The 26,689-nt window shown below is 41.6% G+C and overlaps 1 protein-coding gene across 5 annotated transcripts in view; it reads left to right on the top strand.

Moving 5' to 3' along the window:
• CYFIP1 (cytoplasmic FMR1 interacting protein 1) overlaps window positions 1–26,689 on the top strand; it is a 133,493-nt gene that overhangs the window by 57,225 nt on the left and 49,579 nt on the right. For 4 of the 5 annotated variants that reach the window (XR_005796292.1, XR_005796291.1, XM_040493896.1 and 1 more), the window contains exons 10-18: window positions 1,580–1,671; window positions 4,813–4,930; window positions 9,910–10,032; window positions 11,113–11,238; window positions 19,054–19,220; window positions 20,254–20,401; window positions 21,636–21,789; window positions 23,250–23,406; window positions 24,570–24,666. Coding sequence is in view for 3 of the 5 variants with exons in the window: in XM_040493896.1 (XP_040349830.1) it covers window positions 1,580–1,671; window positions 4,813–4,930; window positions 9,910–10,032; window positions 11,113–11,238; window positions 19,054–19,220; window positions 20,254–20,401; window positions 21,636–21,789; window positions 23,250–23,406; window positions 24,570–24,666 (1,182 nt within the window). In the remaining 2 variants the exon portion in view is untranslated. Of the gene's footprint in view, window positions 1–1,579; window positions 1,672–4,812; window positions 4,931–9,909; window positions 10,033–11,112; window positions 11,239–19,053; window positions 19,221–20,253; window positions 20,402–21,215; window positions 21,364–21,635; window positions 21,790–23,249; window positions 23,407–24,569; window positions 24,667–26,689 lie in introns of all 5 variants that reach the window. The other variant, XM_040493897.1, reaches the window with a different exon arrangement.

Here is a 26,689-nt window from a genome sequence, read left to right as displayed (position 1 = left end):
ATGTTCTTTGTTGAATACATGTGTTATAAAATACATGCATTCTGTGTTTCTGGCTCTCCTTTTCACTTTCTTAAAGGTGTCATTTGGTGGACAGCAGTTTTTAATTTTAATGTAATCTAATGTATCAATCTTTAATATCTACTTTAAGAAATCTTTGTAGGGGTGCCTGGGTGGCTCAGTTGATTAAGCGTCTGACTCTTGGTTTTGGCTCAGGTCATAGTCTCACAGCTCATGGGATCGGGCCCCATGTCAAGTTCTGCACTGACAGTGTGGAGCCTGCTTCGGACTCCCTCTCTCTCCCTCTCTCTCCCTCTCTCTGTCCCTCTCTCTCCCCCCCCCCCCACTTGCTTTCTCACTCTCTGTCTCTTTAAATAAACAAACATTAAAAAAAAAAATCTATATAGAGCGGGCTTATGAGAATTTTCTTCTTGTTACCTTCTAGAAATAGCACTATTTCTTTTTCCATCTAGATCTATAATCCTCCTGGATCTGGCCTCTGTGAATGGTGTGAAGAAGGGTGTTGACATTTTTTGATTTTCTTTTTTCCCCTTATGGGTATCCAGTTGATTCCGTCCATTTATTGTAAAGGCCATCTTTTCCCCCATTGCTGTGCATTGTTGCCTGGGTCATAAAGCAGGTGTCTATATATATGTGATACTGTCTTAGGTTTCCTGTCCTCCTCCACTGCTCTCCATGCTCCAGGGCAACACTGTCTTAGTTGCTATAGTTTTCCGTAGAACAGATCTGCTTATCAAGAAGACTTCAAGTTACGTTCTTCAAGATTATCTTGGATATTGTCCCTTTACCTTTCAAAATAAATTTTAGAATTGGCTTGTTGATTTCCATATACACAAACACATATATGCACTATCCATAAACCATTTTTCTTCTTGGAATATTGTTTTGTTTTGATGTTTGTTTATTTTTGAGAGAGCATGGGTACGGGAAAGGTAGAGAGAGAGAGGGAGACACAGAATCTCAAGCAGGCTCCAGGCTCTGAGCTGTCAGCATGGAGCCCAAAGCAGAGCTTGAACTCACGGACCACAAGATCATGACCTGAGCCAAAGTCCGGTGCTCAACTGACTGAGCCACCCAGGCACCCTCTTCTTGGAATATTGTTTGGGATTCCATTGAATTTATAGATCAGTTTAGGGAGTAAAAAGTACCAAGTCTTCCAAAACGTTAACTTGATATATTTCTCCAGTTACTTAGAACTTTAAAACTTTCTCTAGAATTTTTAGTAGTGTTTTTGTTTAGAGGTCTTGAACATATTTTGTTAGATTTATTCATATATATTTTAGTTTTTTTGATGCTATTACAAGTTGTTTCCCTTTAGATTTTAATTTTCTGTTTGTTACTAATAGATAGAAATGCAAATTGATATTTTTTTATGAGCATGGATCTAGCAACAAGGTAGGTTAATTGTAATATTTGAATTGGTTTTATGAATATTGGTTCTTAAATTGTATTTTGTGCAGAGATAGTATTCAGCCCATAGTAATTACTACCATTATTCATTGATTGTATTTGGTGAGTAAACATACATAATGACCTTATTTTTTTTGTTCTTTGAATATAGCAGCTCCAGGTTGTTCCACTGTTTGGGGACATGCAAATAGAACTGGCAAGATACGTCAAGACCAGTGCCCACTATGAGGAGAATAAATCTCGGTAGGAGGAGAGTGAGTTGTCCAGTAGAACATTCTGCAGTGTTCTCATTGTGGTTTTATAACACTTATTTATCTAGAGAGAACACCTTTGACAGTTTTAATCATCTGGAACCAAAACCAAAAACCCATCTGGTAGGCCCTGTCACTTGTGACTGCCTACTTTTAAATTTATTAAAACATGCAATTTATTGTCATTGTTAGAGAAATTTAACCAAGAAATTTAACCAAGAAATTTAACCAAGAAATTTATTTTCTTGGTTATTTTCTTGGTTAGAACATCTGTATTTCATTTTTTTTTTTAAATATGTGAAATTTATTGTCAAATTGGTTTCCATACAACACCCAGTGCTCATCCCAACAGGTGCCCTTCTCAATACCCATCACCCACCCTCCCCTCCCTCCCACCCCCCATCGAACATCTGTATTTCAAATGTTAGTAGTGGCTACTATGTTAGCACAGCTATAGAACTTTTCCATCATCAATCGCTTCTCGGCCTTTTGGCTAAGATCAAGTGTAGAACTTTTCCATCATCACAGAGAGTTCTTTTGGATAGAACTCACGGAGAATGTCCAAGTGTAAACAAGCGCCACACTGGTAAATGCTTAACAACTAGCCCTGCTGGGCAGTGGGATGTTTGCATTTATATTACAGAGCTTATAAAACTATCACTGAAGAGCCAAATCCAGCCCAGGGCTATTTTTGTAAGATCTCTGTTGCTGTGAATGGCCTTTACATTTTTTTTTTTTAATGTTTATTTATTTTTGAGAGAGAGAGAGAGGGAGACAGGATCTGATGGACTCTGCGCTGATAGCAGAGAGCTTGACAGGGACAGGGCTTGTGGACAAGGCTTGAACTCACGACCCGAGATCATGACCTGAGCAGAAGTCTGAAGCTTAGCTGACTGAGCCACTCTGGACTTTACATTTTTAAAGGGCTGGTTTTTGTTTTTGTTTTTGTTTTTGTTTTTGTTTTTTTTTAAAGAAGACAATGGCTGTGTGACAGTGTAGCCCACAAATTCTGAAGTATTTACTTTCTGACCTTGTACAGAGAGAGTTGGCCAGCCCCTGGCATAAAGAAAGGGTCTGTAGCTCACAATTACAGATGAGAAAAAAAACACACCATACTCTTTTTTTTTTTTTTTGTAGATTCCACATAGCTGGTTGAGTCTTAACGGGATGCTTTGTTGACTCTTGCCAAACAGGTGTATCCATAGCCAACCTACAATTGCAAATAGCCATGATTTTGAAAAATCAATTACATCTCAATCTGCTTATTCAGAGGTTGGCAATCTTTTTTTGTAAAGGCTGAATTATAAACACTTTAAGGCTTTGCAGGCCACATGTGGTATCTGGCATATATTCTTCTTTTCTGTTATTGTTGCTTTTTTTAAATAATAGAAATGTGAGTACCATTTTGTATGGCTCTAGGGCCGTATAAACACAGGTTGTGTTTGGTCTGTGCTGTAGTTCGTTGAGGTCTGTGCTAGCTTATTTCCTAATAAAATTTACCATTAAATTTGATATACCATCCAGTTAGGTGACTTCTCATTCTTCTCTAAGTTACATTCATTAAACTGAAACCTCTTTCTGCTTCAGCACTAATTCAAGCTCTGACCTGGAGCATGTGCTGATTTACATGGTGTAAATACTCCCGCCATGACTGACTTGAGGCTAACAACTTGTTTCAGCTCTAGTAGCATGCCATTACACAGTGCTTCTACCCTAACAGACACAGATGAGCTCTAGATGAGAGGTAATGGTAAAACCAGTAAGACAATCAGGAAACAATGAGTTTTGCATGCTTATTTCTATTTTTTTTTTAATTTATTTTTAATGTTTTTATTTTTGAGACAGAGAGAGACAGAGCATGAATGGGGGAGGGGCAGAGAGAGAGGGAGACACAGAATCGGAAGCAGACTCCAGGCTCCGAGCCATCAGCCCAGAGCCCGACGCGGGGCTCGAACTCACGGACTGCAAGATCGTGACCTGAGCTGAAGTCGGACGCTTAACTGACTGAGCCACCCAGGCGCCCCTTATTTCTATTTTTTTAATATGATTTATTATAAGTCAATAGCATATAATTGGTGTTAGTGGGCATTTAACAGCCACCTTGGGAGGTGCCTGAGCAAGTAGCGGTGAGCTTTGAGAGCCCAACCCACTAGCCCTGCACCGACATCTGGGTCCAGAAAGGGTGGCCAGAGTGTGTGATGTCAGCAGTCAGGTTCTGGGCTCTAGGGCCTTGCTTTAGGTGGACATGCTTTTTGGGGCCTGCAGGGGAGGCAGGTTTATTGAGGGTGGAGACTGGTCTAGGGCCTGGGCCTCATGTACTCATTGCAGATTCAGGGAGCCACCTTGGATGATGCCAACATAATCATTGCATCATCTTATAGTGGAATCAGAAAGTAAGAAAGGACTGCTGCTTGAGACAGTGTCCCCATTATTTTGAAAAGTGGTAATCTGAATTCCTTCCCTTCAAGCAAAGAGGACCAGCTTGTTAAAAACATGGTGAGAGTGTCTGTGCTGAGTGTGAGGGAGCAGAGGTCAGAGCCCTAGGGCCCATACTTTCTGCCTAAGAGCTCCAACAACTTTTAATTCTTAATAAACTTCTTTCCCATTAAATTGACTGTTTGCTGCTAAAATGGTGTATTGTGCACATAAGTCAACTGTCTAACTTCCAAGTAATGTCAGTTTTCAACTCCCTGTAAGGATAACTTTTGTTTCGGAGTCTTTGGCTGACTTGTTTTCTACTATAGCTTATGTTTTCACATGTGAGTAATAAAGAATTCTTAGTTCCCACCAGATCTGCAGTATGTGTCAAGGGTCCTTGCACGGTGATGCAGTATCCTAACTCCAGCAACACCTCTCAGCTTTTTGAAAGTAGTTGGCTGATTAAAGAGAAATTATGATTCCTTTTCCAAAACGCAGGTATCGGAAGATAGGACAGTGACCCTAACACAGGGAGATGGGGCTGGCTGGCTACTTCTTTGCTGAGAATTCATATTCTCTCTGAGCCTCTTTCTCCTTGGCAGCATGCAGGACCAGTAGGCCATCCTGTGTGCCTACTGTGCATATGTCCCTGGCCACCCAGCATTATGATGTATAAGTCTTATGCAGGTAATACACATTTTCCCTTCACTGCCAGATGGACATGCACATCATCCAGCAGCAGCCCGCAGTATAATATCTGTGAGCAGATGATCCAGATCCGGGAGGACCACATGCGCTTTATCTCAGAGTTGGCGCGCTACAGCAATAGTGAGGTAAGTGGATCTTCCATGCCTGCCTGTGCTGGTACCTAAGGCCACAGCTGTGCAGGAGCCTCTGGCTGGATAGGAGGACATGTCCTGTGCACTCAGAGGAGGGCCTGGAGTTGGGGGTAGAAGGAAGCACTGTCTCACCTATAGGTCTTTTTAATTCCTTCCAGCTTTGCAGCTGGGTTTTCTGTGTCCTTATTTGGGCTGGTCACATTTTTCCCATCTGCCAAGCATACCTCCAGGCCAGCCCTGCCTGTATGTTGGGTGGATAGGAGTGGAGAGGTCTGAGTCCAGAGGAGCAGTGGGAATGTCATTTTTCACATCTGAGCAGGCAGGGCAGCGAAGTCAGGGACAAGCAGTAGTCAGTGGTATGGGTGTGACACATAGTCTTTGAGGGACTATGAGACCCTATGAGTCCCCTTTGGGGACTTGAGACCACATACACCGGTCTGGTTTTTGAGACTGTGGTACTTCAGGGATCTCAGGAGGACCATTAACATTTGGAGGGAGTAACTCTGTGTTGACCCCACCTACTGCAGGGCAATGAGCTCCCCTGTTTCTCACCCAGCAAACACTAGCCATCATGTAACCAGAATGACTAGAAGATGGTCCAAATGGCTCAGAGCACATGCTTATTCCAAGCAGACCCCTGGTGGCCAACTCCCCAGAGAGAAGGTAGTATCTCACTCCTTCCCAGCCACCAGCACAACCCACAGGATAGAGATGGGGTGGGTGTTCAAGAAGGCTGTGCTGATAGAGTTGTAAACCAAACTCTTGGAAAGCTCTCAGACAACATATAGAGTTGATTTCTACCCTAAAAATAGGTGCATTTGATAGCATGTATGGTTCCTGTCTATTTTTCCTCTGATTTCTGCTGTCATACCTTTATAATTACAGTAACGGTTTGAATAAGAAAAAAGAGATCTGTCTTTGCTGCACAGTTGTTTTTTTTTAAAATAAAGTTTATTTATTTATTTTGAGAGAGAGAGAGAGAGAGAGAGAGCACAAGCGAAGGAGGAGCAGAGAGATGGAGAGACAGAATCCAAGCAGGCTTCACACCATCAGCACAGAGCCCAATGCAGGGCTCGAACCCACGAACTGTGAGATCATGACCTGAACCGAGATCAAGAGTTGGACACTTACCGAGTGCCACCGAGGTGCCCCTGCACAGTTTATTTTTAAACAGATTTATGGATATTTAATCCACATACCATACAATTCACCCATTTAGAGTGTACAATTCAAAAGTTTTTAGTTTATTCACTGAATTGTGTAACTACCATGATAGTCCATATTCGAACATTTATTACCCCCAAAGCAAGTCCATACCCGTGTGCTTCTGCTCTGTATATAGATCAGAGGTTCCAACCACCCTCTCCTTTGGGTTTCCATGTGTCTTACAGAGATAAGGGCTCTTTTTAAACATGGCTATAGTACCATTATCATACCTTTAAAAAAAATCAAGTATTCCTTAATATTAAAATCATTGTTTAGTGTCTTCTATCGACTCACAAATGGTTTATTTTTCCAAGTTTGTTTGCCTCAGTATCCAAATAAGTTTTGTGCACCATAGTTGGTTGGTGTGTCTCTTACTCCCTGTGGTGTCATTTGCCATTGATATGGTTTGAAGTGTTGGGGTTCAGAGCCAACAGCCAGGAAAGAATTTTTGAAATGTCTTTGGTGCATAAAAGTGGTTTTATTAAAGCCCAGGGACAGGAACCATGGGCAGCAAGAGCTGCACTAGGGTTGTGAGGAGTGACTAATTATATAAGATGTTTTGGGTTTTTTTTAAGTTTATTTATTTTGAGAGATTGCACACGTATGTGTGTGTGTGAGCAGGGTAGGTGCAGAGAGAGAGAGAGAGAAAGAGAGAGAGAGAGAGGTTGTGTGCACATGCAAGCAGGGGAGGGGCAGAGAGAGAAAAAGAATCCCAAGCAGGCTCTATGCTGTCAGAGTAGAGCCTGGCGCAGGTCTTGATCTCATGAACCACGAAATCATGATCAGAAATGAAATCAGGAGTTGGACGTTTAACTGACTGAGCTACGCTGATCCTCCTACATAAGATTTTCTATCCTTTGGAGGGCAGGGTAATGTTAAGGCTCCAGGAAACAGTCTGTAGGTTTCCGGAGATTACCTTTTTTCTTGTAAATCATTGAGACAGTTGCAAACTCATGGAGACTCGTGCTACATGACTGTGATCTCTGTCAGTTAACCCTTTGTTTTTCCCTTCCTTTGTTCTTGGGCAGCTAGGAGTGCCTGAAGAATGTCACACATATCCCACTGGGTTGTGAGCTTGTGCTTTGCCTTCAGCTTGCCTTTTGCTCCTTCATCATCATGTCCCCTGTGCTTCCACTGCGTTGGTTCTTAGATTCAGGAGCCTGATTAGACTCCTCTTTCATCTGGCCACCTGGCCCATAATTTGCTGCACTGCAGTCTGCTAGAGTGCTGGCTGTCTCACCTGGGTTGTAGACAACCACTGTTCACTGCCAAATGTATGAATTCATTAGGGCTGCAACCTGATGGTACTCTACTCTATTCACTCCTTGCTCTGCATGTATGATTCCTTCAGGAGAGACAGGTCAGAGCTGGATTCCTTTACTATGCATATCACATTTTCAAATAACTGATTCTCTAGCATCATCTAAGGTAATAAACTTTTTTGAATACTCTTTTGAAGTAAATCTACTTCAGATTCTTTTTTTTTTCCCTTTCATGCTGAAAATCCTGGTTCTTAATTTGACTACAGCATTTTTTGACTTGATGTCTTATCTTAGTATACACTTACCAGTCTTTTTTTTTTTTTTTTTTTTTTTCAACGTTTTATTTTATTTTTGCGACAGAGAGAGACAGAGCATGAACGGGGGAGGGGCAGAGAGAGAGGGAGACACAGAATCGGAAACAGGCTCCAGGCTCCGAGCCATCAGCCCAGAGCCTGATGCGGGGCTCGAACTCACGGACCGCGAGATCGTGACCTGGTTGAAGTTGGACGCTTAACCGACTGCGCCACCCAGGCGCCCCCACTTACCAGTCTTAAAATAGCAATACCAGCACTGCTAATAACAATATAATTACTAGAAACAATATAATTGTATATTGTCATATGCGATGTTATAATATATTATAATGACAATATAATTACTAAAAAGTATTTTAAGATTTCTTTTGTAGTTAATTTTGTCCTTAGATTTTCTCCCTCTAGGGTTAGAGAACAAATCATTGTTTTACTTTTTCTTTCTTTCTTTCTTTCTTTCTTTCTTTCTTTCTTTCTTTTCTTTCTTTCTCTCTCTCTTTCTTTCTTTCTTTCTTTCTTTCTTTCTTTCTTTCTTTCTTTCTTTATCATTGTTTTTCAAAGTCACTTGAAGTGGTTTTTGTTGGTCTCAACCTCCTGATAGTGATGCCTGAGGGACTCACCTTATCTTTGGCAGTCTCCATAGACATGTCCCCGAGCAGAGCCAATACTGTGGCTGCACAGGCCCTGTGGTTCTTACTACAACTGCAAGATGTACCTCAGCAACAACCATCAGGGAACTTTGGGGGGAAAAGGCATATGTACTCAGAGTTCTGGAAGGCACATGGCATGCCTGGGGCCACAAAGTGAAATGACAACGGAGTGTGGACCTCGAGCTCTGTCTTTATTAAGAGACCAGGGTGTAGGGTACCTAGGATTTCATTGGTTTACTCTTTATTGGCAAATTTCAAACATAAGAGCAGGAATGAGGGCAGTAAAGTGGGTCACTCAAGTGATGAGTTATGTAGGTCACCAAGAGCTTTCTAGAAGGGGAACTTCATAGATTGGGCTACCTGGCTCTTTATCTACTTATGTAGCTGGTACTGTGTTTATTCTAGATGGATGTTTTTGAAATAGATGCCTCAGCAATCAAAAGCTTAATGCCAGGCACTTACACTATAATAAAAAAGCTCATTGTCAGATACCTGCACTACCTAGTTCCTCTGTGCAGTCATGCACCCAATTCAAGTACACACTTTAATTCATTGTTTCATTTTGCTTTTGAGTTTTAAGGATTGCTTTTGTCCCCTAATTTAATTTTATATCATAATTATATAAAATATTTATGTGGTTCCAAAGTCAGAGGTACAAAAGGAGGTATATTCCTCTCCACCCTGCACTTTCCTGTCTTTTAGGTAGCCATTCTTAAATTTTTTTTCTACATTTATTTATTTTTGAGAGACAGAGAGAGAGCACAAATGGGGGAGGGGCAGAGAGAATGAGACACAGAGTCAGAAGCAGGCTCCAGGCTTTGAGCTGTCAGCACAGAGCCCAATGCGGGGTTCGAATTTACAAACTGGGAGATCAGGACCTGAGCTGAAGTCCGACGCTTAACCGACTGAACCACCCAGGCGCCCCTAGGTAGCCACTGTTAAATACGAGTTTTCAGAGGCACCTGGGTGGCTCAGTCAGTTAAGCATTAGACTTCGGCTCAGGTCATGATCTCACAGTCCGTGGGTTTGAGCCCTGTTCCAGGCTCTGTGCTGACAGCCTGGAGCCTGCTTCAGATTCTGTGCCTCCCTCTCTGTCTGCCCCTCCCCTGCTCACACTCTCTCTCTCTCTCTTTCAAAAGTAAAACATTAAAAAAATTTTTTTAACTCTTTTAAAAAAGTATAAAAAATAAATTTAGGTTTTCATTTTTTATATAAACAAATACACACGATGTGCATGTTTTCCTTTATTAGCTAAGTAGAAGCATAACTATGCACATGGTTCTCTTAACACCATGTCCTAGAGATCCCTCCAGCACAGTCTGTAGAGACATTCTCTTCTTTGAGAGCTGCAGAATGTCCATTATCAGGGCTCTACTGTTGCCAGCCTTTTGTCATGGTAAAGGCTCATGTGCCTACATCATTTTGTAGTTTTGCAAATGCACCTTTAATGTAGATTCCCAGTGGGTCTGATAGGTCATGGGGTAAATGCATAAGTGACTTTTCTAGATGTAGGGCAACTTCTTGATGTTCCTGTGCTGCTCTAGGTTGTCACAGGGTCGGGCCGCCAGGAGACTCAGAAAACAGATACCGAGTACCGGAAACTCTTTGACCTGGCGCTTCAGGGCCTGCAGCTGCTGTCTCAGTGGAGTGCTCACGTGATGGAAGTGGTAGGCACTCTATGCTTGCTTCTATTTGGAAATGCAGAGACCTGAAAGAACATCTACCCCTGGTTGGTTACAAGTGCTTTTCTTCCCAAGGCCATCAAGAAATTAAATGATATTTTTTCTGCATTAACTTTAGTCTTTGTTCGAGAATGAATTGGCTTTTTATTTCTAACCCTAGAATTAAAATGTATATCAGTCTAAATGTTTCTAAGATGGCTCAGAATATGTTTTGTCTGTTTATAAAAAAAGTCTTATCTTTTAAAACATTTAGATAGAATTTGTACCATTATGATTTTTAATTCTCATGCAATTTATTATTTATTTATTTATTTATTTAGAGAGGGAAGGGAGGGGCAGAGAGAGGGGGAGAGAGTGAGAGAGAGAGAAAGAGAGAGAGAAAGAGGATCCCAAGCAGGTTCCATGCCCAGCGTGGAGCCCAATGCAGGGCTCAATCTCACGAACTGTGAGATCATGACCTAAGCAATCAAGAGTCAGATGCTTAATTGACTGAGCCACCCAGGTGCCCCTAATTCTCATTTTTTTAAAACGCTTTCTCTGTGGAGTTCCAGCCATTGGTTTCTTTTGTTTAGCATTACTAAAATAGTTTCTGATGTGATATGAAGATTTGGATACCTGTAAGTTTGGAAGATTTTCCCTCCTCTTGTTTACTTTGATTAGATGAAAATTATTAAATCAGATGAGCACATGATCATTTGAAGAGCTGATTTTAAAAAGAAGTGGTGATGAAATGGCTAGTTTTAGATATTCAACACAAAATATCCTGGACATTTTACCTGATATATTTCTTAAACCTGAAGTCACATGGCTAGAATGTTTTGCAGTTTTATGGAGATGAACTCTGGTGTGTGTGTGTGTGTGTGTGCGTGCGCGCGTGTGCATGTGTGTGTATGTGTATGTGTGCATAGCGTATGTGTGAGCATGCATGCATGTGTGTGATTTTCAGATGCAACTAATATTAAAAGACTAACCTTTGGTTACTTTGGTGATGGCCATGTCAGTCAGACCAGAAGGTAAGCATTTTACGTTCAGTGTGGATGTCTCCCCCTTTTCTGACCACACCAGTATTCATGGAAACTTGTGCACCCAACGGACAAGTACTCCAACAAGGACTGCCCAGACAATGCTGAGGAGTATGAGCGCGCCACCCGCTACAACTACACTAGTGAGGAGAAGTTCGCCCTGGTGGAGGTGAGGTTTGCTTTCTTTTCCTCCTTTGACTCTGGCCTCAGACTGTCTTCCCATTCAAAGCAGAGGCAAAATCTTGAGTAAAATTCAATGAATAGTTTCATGTTGTTGCTTCTGTATAGGACAGCCCTTTGTATCTGTTGTAGTTGTCAGCAGAACAATAAAATAGGATGTGAGTTTCTGGTTTCTGTATTGATAGCTCCCTGTGAAGATCAGGGGTTTGTTCACAAGTATCTGGGAGTAGGACACATCTTGTGGGAGGGGGCAGAAGAGGAACAAAATGTGGACCCTGGTGGTCTCAGAGGACCCCCTGTGTTTCCAGCTGTTGTCACCAAGTTCTTTGCTCTCACATATGTTGGCTGTGTTCCCTCAGCTCTGCAGTGTCTTCATGAGCCTTTTGATGAACAGAAGTTCTTAATTTCAGTGCCATCGAGTTTCTTTTCTTTTGTAATTGGACTGTTTTTTGTCTTGTTTAAGAAAACTTTGCATACCCTAAGGTCATAAGATATTCTCTACTGGCCTTCTGGATGTTTTATTATTCTGACTTTCACATTTAGATCTCAAGTTCACCCCAAGTTAGTTTATTTTTAAGTTTATTTATTCAAGTAATCTCTACACGCAACGTGGGGCTCAAACTCACAACCCCGAGATCAAGAGTCACATACATCCTCTTCTAACTGAGCCAGCCAGGCATCCCTCTCCTCCCCCCCGCACCCCAGGTTAGTTTTTAAAACACTTCTGCCCCCATTGCTCCATCTTGCCACCTTTGTTGTCAGTCAAGTGATATGGGTGTGATATGGGTGTGATTCTGGTCACTTTTCTAATCCATTGTTTTAATTGGTCTATCCTTGTTCTAACACCACCTCCTTCTTAATTACTGTAAGTTGATTCTGTGTCAGGTAAAGCAAGCTTTTCTGTCTTCAAGAGTTCCTTGGTTATTCTTGCCCTTTGTATTTTCATACAAATTTTAGAATCATTTTTTCATATCTCACAGTGAAACCTGTTGGAATTTTTTATGGATATATGAATAAACCTATAGATCATTTTAGGGAGAATTGATAAATTTAGAATATTGAGTCTTTTATGAACATGATATATATCCCTCCATTTATTTAGATTCTCTTTTATAATCTGTAAAACTCTTCCACATCTTTTGTTAGCTTTATTTCTAGGTGTTTGATATGAGATGGTATATTTTAAATTTTTTCTAAATGTTTGTCACTGCTATTTAACATGTAAATTCTTTTTTGCATTTTTCTTTATATCTAATAACTTGTCTAAACTCATTTATTAATTGTAATAAATTATCCATTAGATTTTCTACCTATATAATCATCTGAAAATGATGACAGTTTTATTTATCCCAATTTTCCATTTTTATTTGTTTTTTAAATCACACTGGGTAGGATCCCTGCTTGTTAAATAGGAGGCACTAGGCTTTGTCTCATTCCTCATCTCAAAGGGAAAGCTTTCAACATTTCACTGTATAATGTGTTTGCTACAGGTTTCTTAATGCCAACAATCATCAGTTTAAGGAACTTGTGCTCAATTCCTTATTTGCTAAGAGATTTTATTATGAGTTGATATTACTTCTATTAAACACTTGGCATCCACTGAGGTACTCCTGTGACTTTTCTCTTATATTCCATTAATGTGTTAATGTGGTTAATTTATATTGATTGTGAGGGTCCTCCCCCCCCCCACTGGTTGGTTTGTCTTTTTGTTTTTTTGTTTTGTTTTGACCAGGTTTAATGTAGCCTTGCATTCCTGGTGTAAACTCAACTCAGTCATAATAGATTATCCTCTTTATATATTGTTAGATACAGTTTGCTAATATTTGGCTTAGGATTTTTATATCAAACTTGATGAGTGAAACTGTCTTTTACTATCCCTTTTACACTTGATCTTAGCCAAAAGGCCGAGAAGCGATTACTATCCCTTTTAAAATAAACCTTTTATTTTAAAATATTTTTAGAGTTAAAGAAAAATTGCAAAGATTATACAGTAAGTTCCTGTATACCCCACACCCATTTTTCACATTTTATATTAGTATTGTTATAATTAATAAACCCATATTGATACATGAGTATTAACTAAAGTCCATATTTTATTCAGATTTCCTTAGTCTTTCCATAATGTCTTAATTCTGGTCTAAGATCCCACATTACATTCAGTTGTCATATCTCCTTAGGCTCCTCTGGGTTGTTTTTCAGACTGCCTTTGTTTTGAATGACCGGTCAGGTATTTTGTAGAATGTTTCTCCATTGGTATTATCTGATTAACCTGGGGTTATAGGTTTGGGGAAAGAGGATCACAGAGGTAAAGCACCATTTCAGTCATATCACATCAAAGGTACATGTGGTCAACAAACTCATCACTGTTGGTGTTGACCTTGATCACCTGGCCAAGGAAGTATTATCAGGTTTCTCTATTATGAAGTTACCTACACCTTCCCCTTACCCCTGTTCTCCCCCTTTTTTTTTTTTAATTTTTTTTTTCAACGTTTATTTATTTTTGGGACAGAGAGAGACAGAGCATGAACGGGGGAGGGGCAGAGAGAGAGGGAGACACAGAATCGGAAACAGGCTCCAGGCTCTGAGCCATCAGCCCAGAGCCCGACGCGGGGCTCGAACTCACGGACCGTGAGATCGTGACCTGGCTGAAGTCGGACGCTTAACCGACTGCGCCACCCAGGCGCCCCTGTTCTCCCCTTTTTATGGTGTACTTTAGGGAAGGAAGTCTGTGCTCAGCCCACACCTGTGGAATGGGTAACATTACTTCTTTATAACCATCCATTCTAGTTTTCTGGATGCTGGCTTCATAAAACAATTCATTGAGGGCTCCCTTCTTTCTGTATTGTCTGTAGTCGTTTGTGTAAGGTTCATATTCTTCCTTAAATGTTTGCTAGCATTTATGTGATGGTTTTTGGTGATCAGTTTCTTTACCATGTACATTTTCTATTTCTTTTTATATCAGTTTTGGAAAGTTGTATTTTCAGGGATGGTAAGTCGTATTTTCAGGGAGTTTTCAAAGAATCTTTTAAATTTTTCTAATTTTTTTGTAAATATTTTTTAAAGTTATTTTTAACATTTATTCATTTTTGAGAGGGGGCGGGGGGACAGGATACTAGCAGGGGAGGGCAGAGAGAGGGGGAGTCACAGAAACCGAAGCAGGCTCCAGGCTCTGAGCTGTCAACATGGAGCCCGACATGGGGCTCGAACTCCTGAACTGTGAGATCATGACCTGAGCCGAAGTTGGCGCTCAACTGACTGAGCTACCTAGTTGCCCCTAAAATTTTCTATTTGTCGTAAAGTTTTTCATAATAAATTCTCCTCTTATTTTGTTAACAACTTTTTTTTTCTACATCATATGCAATTCATCTGTTTTGAAGTATAAACATTCAATGCTTTTTTTTAGATATTCAAAGAGTTGTGCAATCACAATCAAATTTAGAACATTTCTGTTATGTCAGAAAGAAACTTTGTACCCGTTAGCAGTCACCCAATTCTCCCCTCCCTTTTGCCCTAGGCAGCCAGTCTGCTTTGTGACTCTAGATTTGCTCATTCTGAACAGTTCATATAAATGAAATCATACAATATGTGGCTGACTATGATTGACTTCTGTCACTTAACATAATGTAAGGTTCACACATGTATCAGTATTTCATTCTTTTCATTGCTGAATAATATCCCATTGTATGGATGTATCACATTTTATTTATTTATTAGCTGATGGATATTTTGGTTGTTTCTATTTTTTCACTATTGCGATTAATGCAAATAGCTTTTCTGGACTAGCTTTTGTATGGACTCATGTTTTCATTCCTTTTGATACACCTAGGAGTAGAATTGATGGGTCATATGGTAACTCTGTGTTTAACATTTTGAGAAACTACCAGATGGTTTTCCCAAGTGGCACCACTATAGTATACTCCTATAAATAGTGTATGAGGGTTCTACTTTCTTAGAATCCTTATTAACACTTGTTAATTGTCTGTCTTTTTGGTTCTGGCCACCCTACTGGATGAGAAGTATATCTCATTATCATTATGATTTTGATTTGCATTTTCCTAACAACTAATGATGCTGAGCATATTTTCATGTGCTTGTTGGCAATTTATAAATCTTCTTTGGAGAAATGTCTATTCAGATCCTTTGTCCATTTTTAAATTAGATTTTTATCTTCTTATTGAGTTTTTTATATATTTTAAAGAGTTCCTTATCAGACATGATTTGCATTTTCTTCCGTTCTTTGGTTGTCTTTGACTTTCTTAATGGGGTCTTGGGAAGCATAAAGTCTTTAATTTCAATTAGGTTCAGTTTACTTATTTTTTCTTTTGCTGCTTATGCTTTTGGTTTTATATTTACGAAACCATTTCCCAACCCAAGTCATGAAGATTTACTCCTATCTTTCTTATAAGAATTTTATAGTCTTGCTTCTTACATTTAAATGTGTGATGCGTTTTGAGTTAGTTTTTTAATATGGTGAGGTAGGGGCTGTGTTAGAGGTTCCCAAAATTGCCCTTGGGCTTGATTTGCTAGGACTCACAGGACTGAGTAGCTGTTCTACTCAAAGTTATAATTTATTACAGTGAAAGTGATGAAGTTTTGGGGTGATGATGGGGGTTCGGAGCTGATGGCCAAGAAAGAATTCTTCAAGATGTCTTTGGTGTAAAAAGGTGATTTTATTAAAGCACAGGGACAGGACCCCTGGGCAGAAAGAGGTGAATTGGGATTGTGACAGGTAACTGATTATATACCCTCAGGTTGGCAAGGGGGCAGGGACAGTGTAAGTCTCTAAGGACTTTTAGAAGGAAGGTTTCCAGGACCTTGAGGGGCTAGCTGCTGTTAGGAAAACACCATTTATTACTGTTTAGTAAAACCTCAGTCATGAGACCCTTCTGATATATATCAGGGGTCATGGCTTGGAGTCTGATTACCAGTGTATATCTTGGGGAAGTTGAGATAAAGGAAGTTTCCAAAGGAATTTTTATATGTTAAAGTAGACTTAAAGGTTCGGGGTGGGGGTGGGGGGTGGGGGGTGGGGGGTGGGCTGGTGGTGGTCAGGATAATGTTAAGCCAAGATTCTCTTTTGCCCCTAGCAAAGTGTCATCATTGAGGCAGCTGAGCTCCTAGAAGGAGGTCACTCTGCCAGTTTCAAGGACTTGTCAACGGGCTATAGGCAGTAAGGGAATTTAATTTTTTATTTGCCTTTGTTTCCCGTATCACCATGGCAAGCACTTAAACCCCTTTCCTTTGTTCTTGGGTAGCCAGGAGTGTCTGAGGAATATTACACATATTCCACCTGGGTGGGTCCAGGGGCTGCTGTTAGCCTGTACTTTGCCTTCAGTTTGCCTTTTGATCCCTCATCAAAACAACACATTTAAATCAGCAAAAGGCACCTGGGCATAGTCTAGGAGAAACCAGATGCAAACTTCTAGGTATCCCCTACTAGTGCAGTTGTGCAGGATGTACTTTATTTTCCCGGCAAAGATGAATGGCAGCATGAGAAAAATGTTGCCAGCTAGGGAACCTTACCCAAGATCTTAGTGTCCAGGTTTAATAAAAAACCTCAATAAAGGGGGTTAATAATGTCAATAATGTAGGTCTGTAGTGTAGGCATGCAGCATGCCTGCATGATTGACCTCAGCTGCTCAGACTCCAGACTCCAGTGCAAAAATAGGTGTTTACCATAAATTACATTGTTGGTATAAACTATCTAATCACACTGGTACTGCAGTGGCCCAGAGCCTTAGGTAGCCACAAACACTCTTTTCAGAATATTCGGAGGCTCAGAGCTCAGTTCCTAGGAGTTGGCCAAGGAAGGGCCAGTCCTAAAAACAGGGCTTTCTTGGGAATATGCAGGGTTTGATTATCTCAGTCCTCAGAGTTTATCCTTTCCTGCATAGGAGTGTTTTGCATGTGGATATCTAATTATCCCACTACTGTTGAAAATGGAATATTTCCCTGTTGAATTGTTTCCACACTCTTATTGAAAATCAGTTGACTGCAAATTGATAGAAATGTGTAAATTTCTGAACTTCTATTTCTATTCCATTGACGTGTATGTTTATCTTATGTTGATATAGTCATATAGTCACATAATCTCTTAATACCTATAAACTGTGTGACAGTTGATAAGGTGTTTTGGGGTGATGGTAGAGTTCGGAGCTGATGGCCAAGAAAGAATTCTTGCATCATCCTTGATGCAAAAAAGGTAATTTTATTAAAGCACGGGACAGGACCCATGGGCAGGAAGAGCTGTCCCGGACCCTGAGGATAGAATAGTTACATACTTGGGAGTTGGGGGGATGTAAAGTCTAGAGGAAGTTTCCAGTAGGATTTTCTTGTGCTAAAGAAGACTCATAAGATCCTGGAGGCCTAGCTCTTGTCAAGCTAAGGTTGTTTCTTCCCTTTAGCAAAGCATGAACATTAAGACTGTAGGGAGTTCCTAGAGAAACATTTTACTCTATATTTGTCAATGGCTGCAGGTTATAAGGAATTTTAATTTTATTTGCCATTTCCTTCTTGCCTTTGTTTCCCCCATCAGTAATCATCCCCTTTCTTTCTTAATGCTGGTAATTGTGGCTTGTCTATTTTTCTTGATTAGTCTTGGCTGGACATTTGTCAATTCTATTATTTGTTTACTTATTTTTTTAAACAGCTTTATCTTCATTGATCACCTTCTGTGATATGCTTGTTTTCTGTTTTGTTAATTTTTACTTTTATTTACCTCTAGTTCGGGGGGGGGGGGTTATTTTGCTATTCTTTTTGTAGATTTATGATGAATATTAGATTATTATTATTTTCACACATTTTTGTTTTCTAATGTATGCCTCTAAAGCTCAAAATTTTACTTTTTAGCATACTTTTCCCACATACCATAAATTTTTAATATGTAGTGTTTTCATTTTCATTCAAAGTGGTTTTGAATTTTATTTCAGTTAAAAAAATTTTTTTTTAATATTTTATTTATTTTTTGAGAGACAGAGAGAGATAGAGTGCGAGCAGGGGAGGGGCAGAGAGAGAAAGACGCACAGAATCTGAAGCAGTCTCCGGGCTCTGAGCCATCAGCACAGAGCCCTATGCAGAAGATGATAACCTGAGCCAGTCTGATGCTCAACCAACTGAGCCACCCAGGCACCCCTTGAAATCAGTTTTAATTTGAATTGGGGCATTTGCCTTTTTTTTGGCAGAAATCCCCCCCCACCATTAGAAAAGCAACACAGAACCATCAAATGGATCCCTAAAGCAAACAAATAGAACACTAGAGTATGTAGTAAGCACAGTATATGATGCTGCCACAGAGATGAACTTTAAGCATTTTAGTGTAGTTTCTTCCAGGCCTTTTTATGCATATTAATTTAGCATGCTGTTACTGTTTAACAAGTGGAATTTGGGCTATAAACTCCTATAACTTCTTTTTTCTTTTCCAGCTAATAACATATTTGCTTTCCTGAATCTTTTTTGTTCTTTTTCCTTTAAAGTCCTTCACAGGGCATGTGCCTTTATGCATTTGGGAGTGCTTTGAGTCAGTCACCAAATTCTCTGTTAGCTCCATGTCAAGCGAAGCAGATCCATCCCTGCCCTCAAGGCACTCATGGTCTAATGGAGTCAGACCCAGGCATAGGGACAGCTACTGAGCCAGAGCTCCTGAGAAGAGTTACAGGGTAGCAGCTTCAGAGCAGAAACATAGGAGGCCAGGGAAAGGTACTATGCATGAGAGGGAGGCAGCTTCCAGGTGCAACTTGGCATCACCTGAGAAGGAGCCATCACCTGTTCTCCTCCACCATACTGAAACTCATGTGTCCCCCTGCAGGTGATTGCCATGATCAAAGGCCTGCAGGTGCTAATGGGCAGGATGGAGAGTGTGTTCAACCACGCCATCCGGCACACCGTCTATGCTGCGCTGCAGGACTTCTCCCAGGTTACCCTCCGGGAACCACTCAGGCAGGCCATCAAGAAGAAGAAGAATGTCATCCAGAGGTCAGCCTCAGTGTAATACCTCCCTGTGAGCTTGGAGTCCAAAACTGTAGAATTAGTTTAGTTTAAACAACTGTATAGTTACATTTTCATAAATATGCTCAATGCATTTATATTCAACCTTCAAAATCCCTTCTGGTAAATGTCCTCTAAGATTTTCCATCTCAAAATGTGTTGTCTTTAAGTATTTTTGCTTCTGTTCTTTTTGGCCTGTCCTACAAATTGGCCAAAAAATACATAGATATTGCAGACATCTTGTAGTGATCCTGAGCTAGTTTTCTCTTAATATTTAGCCTTTTAAAGTTGTCTTTCAGAGACATTTATGTAAAATGAAGCTTACAAGGGCTCACAAGTGTATTGATTTCATTTTCTTGCTTTATAATTGATGTGTTTATCACCTGGCTTGGTATGATTTTTAGCATTAATAAAATTTTATACTGTGAGTCTTCCCATTTTGCTCATGCTTGCTGTAGTAGGAAGCTAACCACATGGGAAACGTATAGTCTAAGAGTAACTTGGGTTTTAACTAGAATTTTCACCATGAGATAGGATTGGTACATCTGCCAAGTGTGGTGCCTATGGGGGGTCTCCACATGGTGGGATGGGAGCATGTTTCAAATGTGTCCGAGACATAGACCCAGTCCCCACAGTTGTGTTGGTGACATGTTCCTTTAGAAATCAGGGAATCAGCCAAGGGAGGTCGAGTTTCAGCTCCATAGGTGGATATTTGTGGTCTGTCCTCTTGTTGCCCTTTGCATGACAGTGTTCAGGAAATAAAACACCACTTCCAGGCTAATTGATGCAAACTGCAGCTAAGTCAGATCTTCTGGGGCTACTAATGTCTCAGAGAAAACAGTCTATCCAAAGATAATTTCATTTTGAACTGGTCCATTATCATATCCCACACTGTCCCCAAAGGAAATCAGGTGTGAAAATTGGTTTTCCAGCTGTGTTAGGTGAGGAGATGCAGTGATTGTAAAAGTCCTGAAGCTATAAGTGCTCCATGCCTCACTGATGACTTGATGGGGCTGTTTAGTGTTCTGCAGGCCATCAGGAAGACCGTGTGTGACTGGGAGACGGGGCACGAGCCCTTCAATGACCCAGCCCTGCGGGGCGAGAAGGACCCCAAGAGTGGCTTCGACATCAAAGTACCCCGGCGTGCCGTGGGACCCTCCAGCACGCAGGTTTTCATCCTCCCTGCTCCCCTGCTCTATCTGTTCCCCTGAGTGGGCTAACCCAAAGCTGAGGGTTGGTAAGCAAGACCGGGAGTAAAATGACATCATCACTTCTGCTCAAGATGATCAAGTATTGCCTGTGCCTTTTCTGCTCCTTGGTTCCCTGCCCAAGTGAATCTGGAGCATTCTTGTGATTCTCAGATTTGATCATTTGCATGCAGAACTTAATTTGACTGCATCAACTCCTATCACAAAAATGTGGGTGAAAGTCTATGTGTCCGTATTTATGCTGTGTTTCCTGATAGGTGTTTAAATGTATGGTTATAATTTTTACATTGGGCCTAAAAATGATTGTTTCTGAAGATAAAACTTTTAGAAATTTAAGAATATACCTTTTTTGTATCCCTGGTCTTAAGCCACCACTGCTCTTCTCTCTCCTGCCATGCTCAGCCCCCTGCTCCCCAAAAGCAGCCTTATTGTGACTCTCATATCTGATTTAGTATGTCCTTCTGCTTTTCTCTTCCCATTTTGGGATGTAGTACTTCTTAACTCATCATTCTTCTGTTGAGGGCTTTTATAATCCCTTCTTGCCAGTCTTTCAGAGAACTACCAGCAAAACACATTGTTGGCTGTAAATGAAACCTCTCAAATATCTGGGAGGAAAGCATTTGGCCCACCCAAGGAAGATGCTTGTCCTGATTCTGTCCAGTGTGCATGCACCCTTCCCACCCTCCGTTCCCATGTGTGTCTCCCCACCCTATGATGTGTGTGTCCTGTGACTAACGGCTCTCTCCCACCTCTCCCCCCATCTGTCCATGTCTAGCTCTACCTGGTGCGCACCATGGCGGAGTCCTTGAGCTCTGCCGAGCTGCTGAGGCAGCTCAAGTCTTTGGGCATGGAAAGACTCTTGCATGTGGTAAACGCGTTTCTGAGGCAGTCCTACACCTATCCGCCTCTTTTAACCTTTGGTGGTAAGACATCATTTGTTTTTCTTGTTGACATTATGGCACGGAGGTGAATTGCTCCGTTACAAGTTCTTTCTCACAGGCAGCACCAACTTGGCTACTTAGATGGGCGCCCAGACCCACTTTGAGGAGCTGGCATAGTGGTAGGCTTACTGCTGCAGCCTGGCTCTGGTCAGGGCATAGCACAGTAGTCTTTCTCTTGTGGTTTATCTGAGTTTGGTATAACTAATGTGCCATGTATATTTTCTCCCCCACAAATGTTTCCTTGGATAATGCAGCTTTACATGGTGAGAACCATGCTAGAGTCCCTCATTGCAGACAAAAGTGGTTCCAAGAAAACCTTGAGAAGTAGCCTTGAGGGGCCCACCATATTGGACATAGAAAAATTTCATCGAGAGTCATTCTTCTACACTCACTTGATTAATTTCAGTGGTAAGAGCTACTGCTGACCAGCGTCTGGCCCAGCATGTTCTAACACTAACACTGTCTAGAATGCTTCTGCTGACCATCCCTGCTGTGGTCCCTCACACACCTAGACGATGATCCATGTTGTAACCTTCGTGGTATTTCCTTGCCTGTCGCTTTAAATGCACGGCTGGCAGGGCTCCTTCCATGTGGCGTGGCCCTTAGAAAGATGAGGGCCGTGGGCCTGCAGCTGGCTCTGTGACCTGAATGCAAAGCCTTTGTAACCCATACAAGGTTAGAAACACAGACAAATGTCATCTGTCACCTGGCTCAAGAACAAGATAGTGATGAATATGAGAAACAACCTCCATGAGCACTGATGTGTGGAAGGTGGCAAATCACCTTGACCAGGGCATTGGGTGGCTACCCTTTGTCAATGTGGAGTCTGTGTTTACTCCAGTGCTGCAGCAGCTTCCTCAGAGCAGGAAGCCTCTATCTTGGCTGGGAGTATAGTGGGTTTGGAGTAAATAGTAAGGCTTTTGTTTTTCACTTGTCAAATGATGGAAACTTTTTTTAAAGTTTATTTATTTATTTTGAGAGAGAGAGAGAGAGAGAGAGGAGTGGGGAGGGGCAGAGAGAGAGGGAGAAAGAAAGAATCCCAAGCATGCTCTGCACTGTCAGTGCAGAGCCCGATGCGGGGCCCAAACTCATGAACCGCGAGATCATGACCTGAGCCAAAACCAAGAAGTCGGATGCCTAACTAAGCCACCCAGGCACCTGGAAACATTGTTTTAAAAAAAAATTTCTGTTTTGCATTAGATAGATTTGTATTGAATATGCATGTAATGCTGCATCTTTATCCTAAAATAAAGTAACACGGTTTTTATTTATCCTTTTATTATTTGTTTATTTACTTACTTAAGGTTTACTTATTTTTGAGAGAGTGAGAGAGACAGTGTGAGTGGGGGAGGGGCAGAGAGAGATGGAGACACAGAATCCGAAGCAGGCTCCAGGCTCTGAGCTGTCAACACAGAGCCCAACGTAGGGCTCAAACTCACAAACCGTGAGATGACCTGAGACAAAGTCAGATACTTAACCAACTGAGCCACCCAAGTGCCCCTATTTCTCCTTTTAAAAAGGCCATTTTCCCCCTTCCCAGTCCCTCAAAGAAGCTCACAGGGTTGACAAGGTCCCATTGGCAGGTGGTGGTATACCAGACCAGCAGGGGCCAGATGCTGAATCTTCTCTTTTTGTGAGCAGGAATGTGCAATGTCTAGGGTGGCTTTGCTTGCAGCCACTTTGTGGTTGTCTCATCCCTAGTGTGAGGTGCCGTGTGACCCCTCCCTGCTCATATCTGCTCCCGCATGGCTCACGGCTGAGATTGAAAGAGTCAGCATCTCACACATGCCCCCCTCCCACCTGAGATTGTCCTGCTGAGTCTTTTCTGCTTGCAGAAGATTAACATGATGTCGTTTGAATCCTTCAAGAAACGCTGCAGCAGTGCTGTGACCTTTCACAGTTGTGGTTCCGAGAGTTCTTCCTGGAGCTGACAATGGGCAGGAGGATCCAGTTCCCCATTGAGATGTCCATGCCCTGGATCCTGACGGACCACATCCTAGAGACCAAGGAGGCATCCATGATGGAGTGAGTGCCCTGTGGGCCTGTTTTAGTTATTTGTGGTAACCAGGGTCCGTGGTGGCATTTGGGAGCTGGGAGAGGGAGGAAGGGGCTGGACTGTGTTCAGCACTTTATTTGAAGTTGTCATACTTGGGGTAAGACTTCAGAGATTAATACAAGTAATGGGTTTCTTGGCTTTAGACTCCAACTGGAACATAGCAGAAGTCACTAAGTCCCACCATGTCCAAGTAAGGCCCTGGGGACTCAGCTAAGTTCAGCAAAAGGAGATGTGGCCTGGCCTTTCGTGTGGCACAGCCTCTGAGCCAGATGAATTTGGGAGATAAAGTATTAATTGAACAGCTTTGTTTTGTGGTCAGGACTCAGGGCCAACAGAGGGGATCAGAGATTTTGAAAATATGAGGTCCATGAAGGTATTCTTGGGAACTGACCCAGCAGGTTCTTCGACACACAGAGCAAATGTCTTTGTCTTTGCCTATGCACATCAGTTCTTATGTGGTGGTCAGGAAGATGGCCTTCCACTTTCTCTGGAGTGGCCATATCCTCTGTTCTACAACACTGGAAATCTAATGCAGAGGCCTTGGCATGCCTCTTTGTTGCATCTTTGGAGTTGAACTTGACCCCACTGCTCACACAGCCTCCCTGCTGTGAGGTGGGAGTGGCCTTGTACCCTCAGAGGATCCTTATTACTGGAGACCTCTGGCTTTGTCCAGACTCTGTCCAGACATGGGGCAGAGGGAAAGGGGCTTTCAAAAGCTATGCTGGTCATGGTCATGGTCAGCTGTAGGACCCAGGACCTTTATGTTTTTCTTGTTAAGCCAGACAGTTCATTCTTAGAAATAAGAAAATAACTTGTTTTTGTGGTTATAAAAAATACTGTATTCTGTGGTGAGAAACTTTAAACATAAATGAGAAGATGCAGCTACAGGAGGCCCTTGTGGACCCAACGGGCCCTGGGCATGACCTCCATAAGTGTGTCCCATCTGTGGGATTGTCTGGCTTATTAGTCCATTAGGATCCTGGACAAAAACCTAGTTTGGTGTTTGAAGTAAGAACTGTTTTTCCTCATGTGAGAGGTCAGCAATGAATGTTAAATTTCACTTGGAGTACGGGATGTGAGAGCCGAAAAGCCCTTTGTGGAAGGCTGGGCTGACCACTTGCCCCCTCTGCAGGTACGTCCTCTACTCCCTGGACCTGTACAATGACAGCGCACACTATGCCCTCACCAGGTTCAACAAGCAGTTTCTCTACGACGAAATTGAAGCAGAGGTGAGGGCCCAGGCACCTTTAACAAACTTTAATTTCCTTTTTCTCGGAGTGTTACAGGAAGCAGATTTTCTTTAATAGTACAGGAGGTTTAAACAATAGAATGAACTTTGAAATAAACATTTTGTAGTAAACCTTCCTATCTGTACTTTTCTCTCTGCATCTACACATGTGATGATTGACAGCATGTCATAAGCACCTGTTTCCTCACCTGTCTTCTGTTAAAAACACAGTTTAAAGCAGGTGCATCTACATAGTAGATGCACTGAACCAACCCCTATTTTATTTCTTTCATTTTAGTTTCTTAGTTTTGCATATTGTAAGTAATGCTTTGATGAACTTCCTTGCACCTAATTTTTTAACTGTGTTCAATTATTTTTTGAGGACAAATTCCTATAAGTGGAATTATTAAATTTTTCTACATGTAGCTAAGGAGATAAATCTAAGGAGAAAATTTAAAAATTTTCTAGTTTAAGATATAAGACAGTTTAAAGCTCAACAAATTACATTGTGCATCTGGATTTCCTTCTCTGCCTCCTTGCAAAAACTAGAAAACGCTTCTTAAGGGCAGACACCTGCAGGTCCTGTAGTGGTTCCCCTTTGAGCACATGGTGTCCTGTGAGCACCAGGTGGGGTGGGGAGGCTAACCCTATTTGCAAGGGAGAATACAGTTTTAGGAGTGGAGTCATAGGGGTTTATCCATCCTATGTGTCTTCACCAACCTCAGTGCTTAGAGCAGCCAGCCATGCTCCAGAGGATGCCACCACACACAGTAGTTCCTGGGACACATAGCCTGGTGGCAGAGCAGAACCCAAATACAATTAAACCACTGGGAACACTTGATAAAGAGAGACTTTTTCATACTCCTTTGCCTTTAAGAGACATGAAACGTTTTTCTCCATCAGTAAGAAAGGTTCTGACATAATTCCAGTGGCTGTGTAGTGATCACTCCTGGCCACACCATAATATCTGCTGGTGTTAGACAATGAGTTTATTTCTTGGGGTGCCAGGGTGGCTCAGTCAATTGAGCGTCAGACCCTTGGTTTCGGCTCAGGTCATGATCTCATTCATGGTTTGTGGAATTGAGCCCTGCATCAGCACAGAGCCTGCTTGGGATTCTCTCCCTCCCCTCTCTGTCTGCCCCTTCCCCACTTGCTCATGCTTGCTCTCTCAAAACAAATAATCTTTTTTTTTAATTGTTTTTTCAACGTTTATTTATTTTTGGGACAAAGAGAGACAGAGCATGAATGGGGGAGGGGCAGAGAGAGAGACACACACAGAATTGGAAACAGGCTCCAGGCTCTGAGCCATCAGCCCAGAGCCTGACGCGGGGCTCCAACTCACAGACCGCGAGATCGTGACCTGGCTGAAGTCGGACGCTTAACCGACTGCGCCACCCAGGCGCCCCTCAAAACAAATAATCTTAAAAAAAAAATTGAGGTTGTTTTTTGTCTCTCTTTGCTAATAATTGCCTTTGTTTACCTTAATAAAAGATTTTCTTTTAATTTTATATTCCCAGAACTTACTCATTTTATAACTGAAAGTTTGTACCTTTTGACCACTTTCACCCATTTTGCCTACCCTTACCCCTGCTTCTGGAAACCACCAGTCTGTTTTCTGTGCATTCTTTTTTTTTTTTTTAAGTTTATTTATTTTTGCAAGAGGGTGTGAGTGCTAGTGGGGGAGGGGCAGAGAGAGAGAAGGAGAGAGAGAATCCCAAGCAGGCTTTGTACTGTCAGTACAGAGCCCAGTGTGGGGCTTGATCCCATGAACCATGAGATTATGACCTGAGCTAAAATCAAGAGTCAGCTCAACCGACTGAGCTGCCAAGGCACCCCTCCCCCCTCTTTTTTTTTTTTTTTTTTTTAAGATTTCACACATGAGATTGTACTGTATTTGTCTTTCTTTGTTTGACTTAACTTCAGTTAACATAATGCCCTTAGGGTCCATCCATATAGTTGCAAATGGTAGGATTTCTTTTTTTATGGCTGAATAGTATTCCATTATATATATATATATATATATA

This window comes from Herpailurus yagouaroundi, unplaced genomic scaffold, assembly GCF_014898765.1.
Source record: "Herpailurus yagouaroundi ecotype Mexico unplaced genomic scaffold, PumYag 185, whole genome shotgun sequence".
Taxonomy (NCBI): Eukaryota; Metazoa; Chordata; class Mammalia; order Carnivora; family Felidae; genus Herpailurus; species Herpailurus yagouaroundi.
Note: the sequence above shows the minus strand (reverse complement) of the source record. Positions and strands in the feature narration are given on the sequence as shown.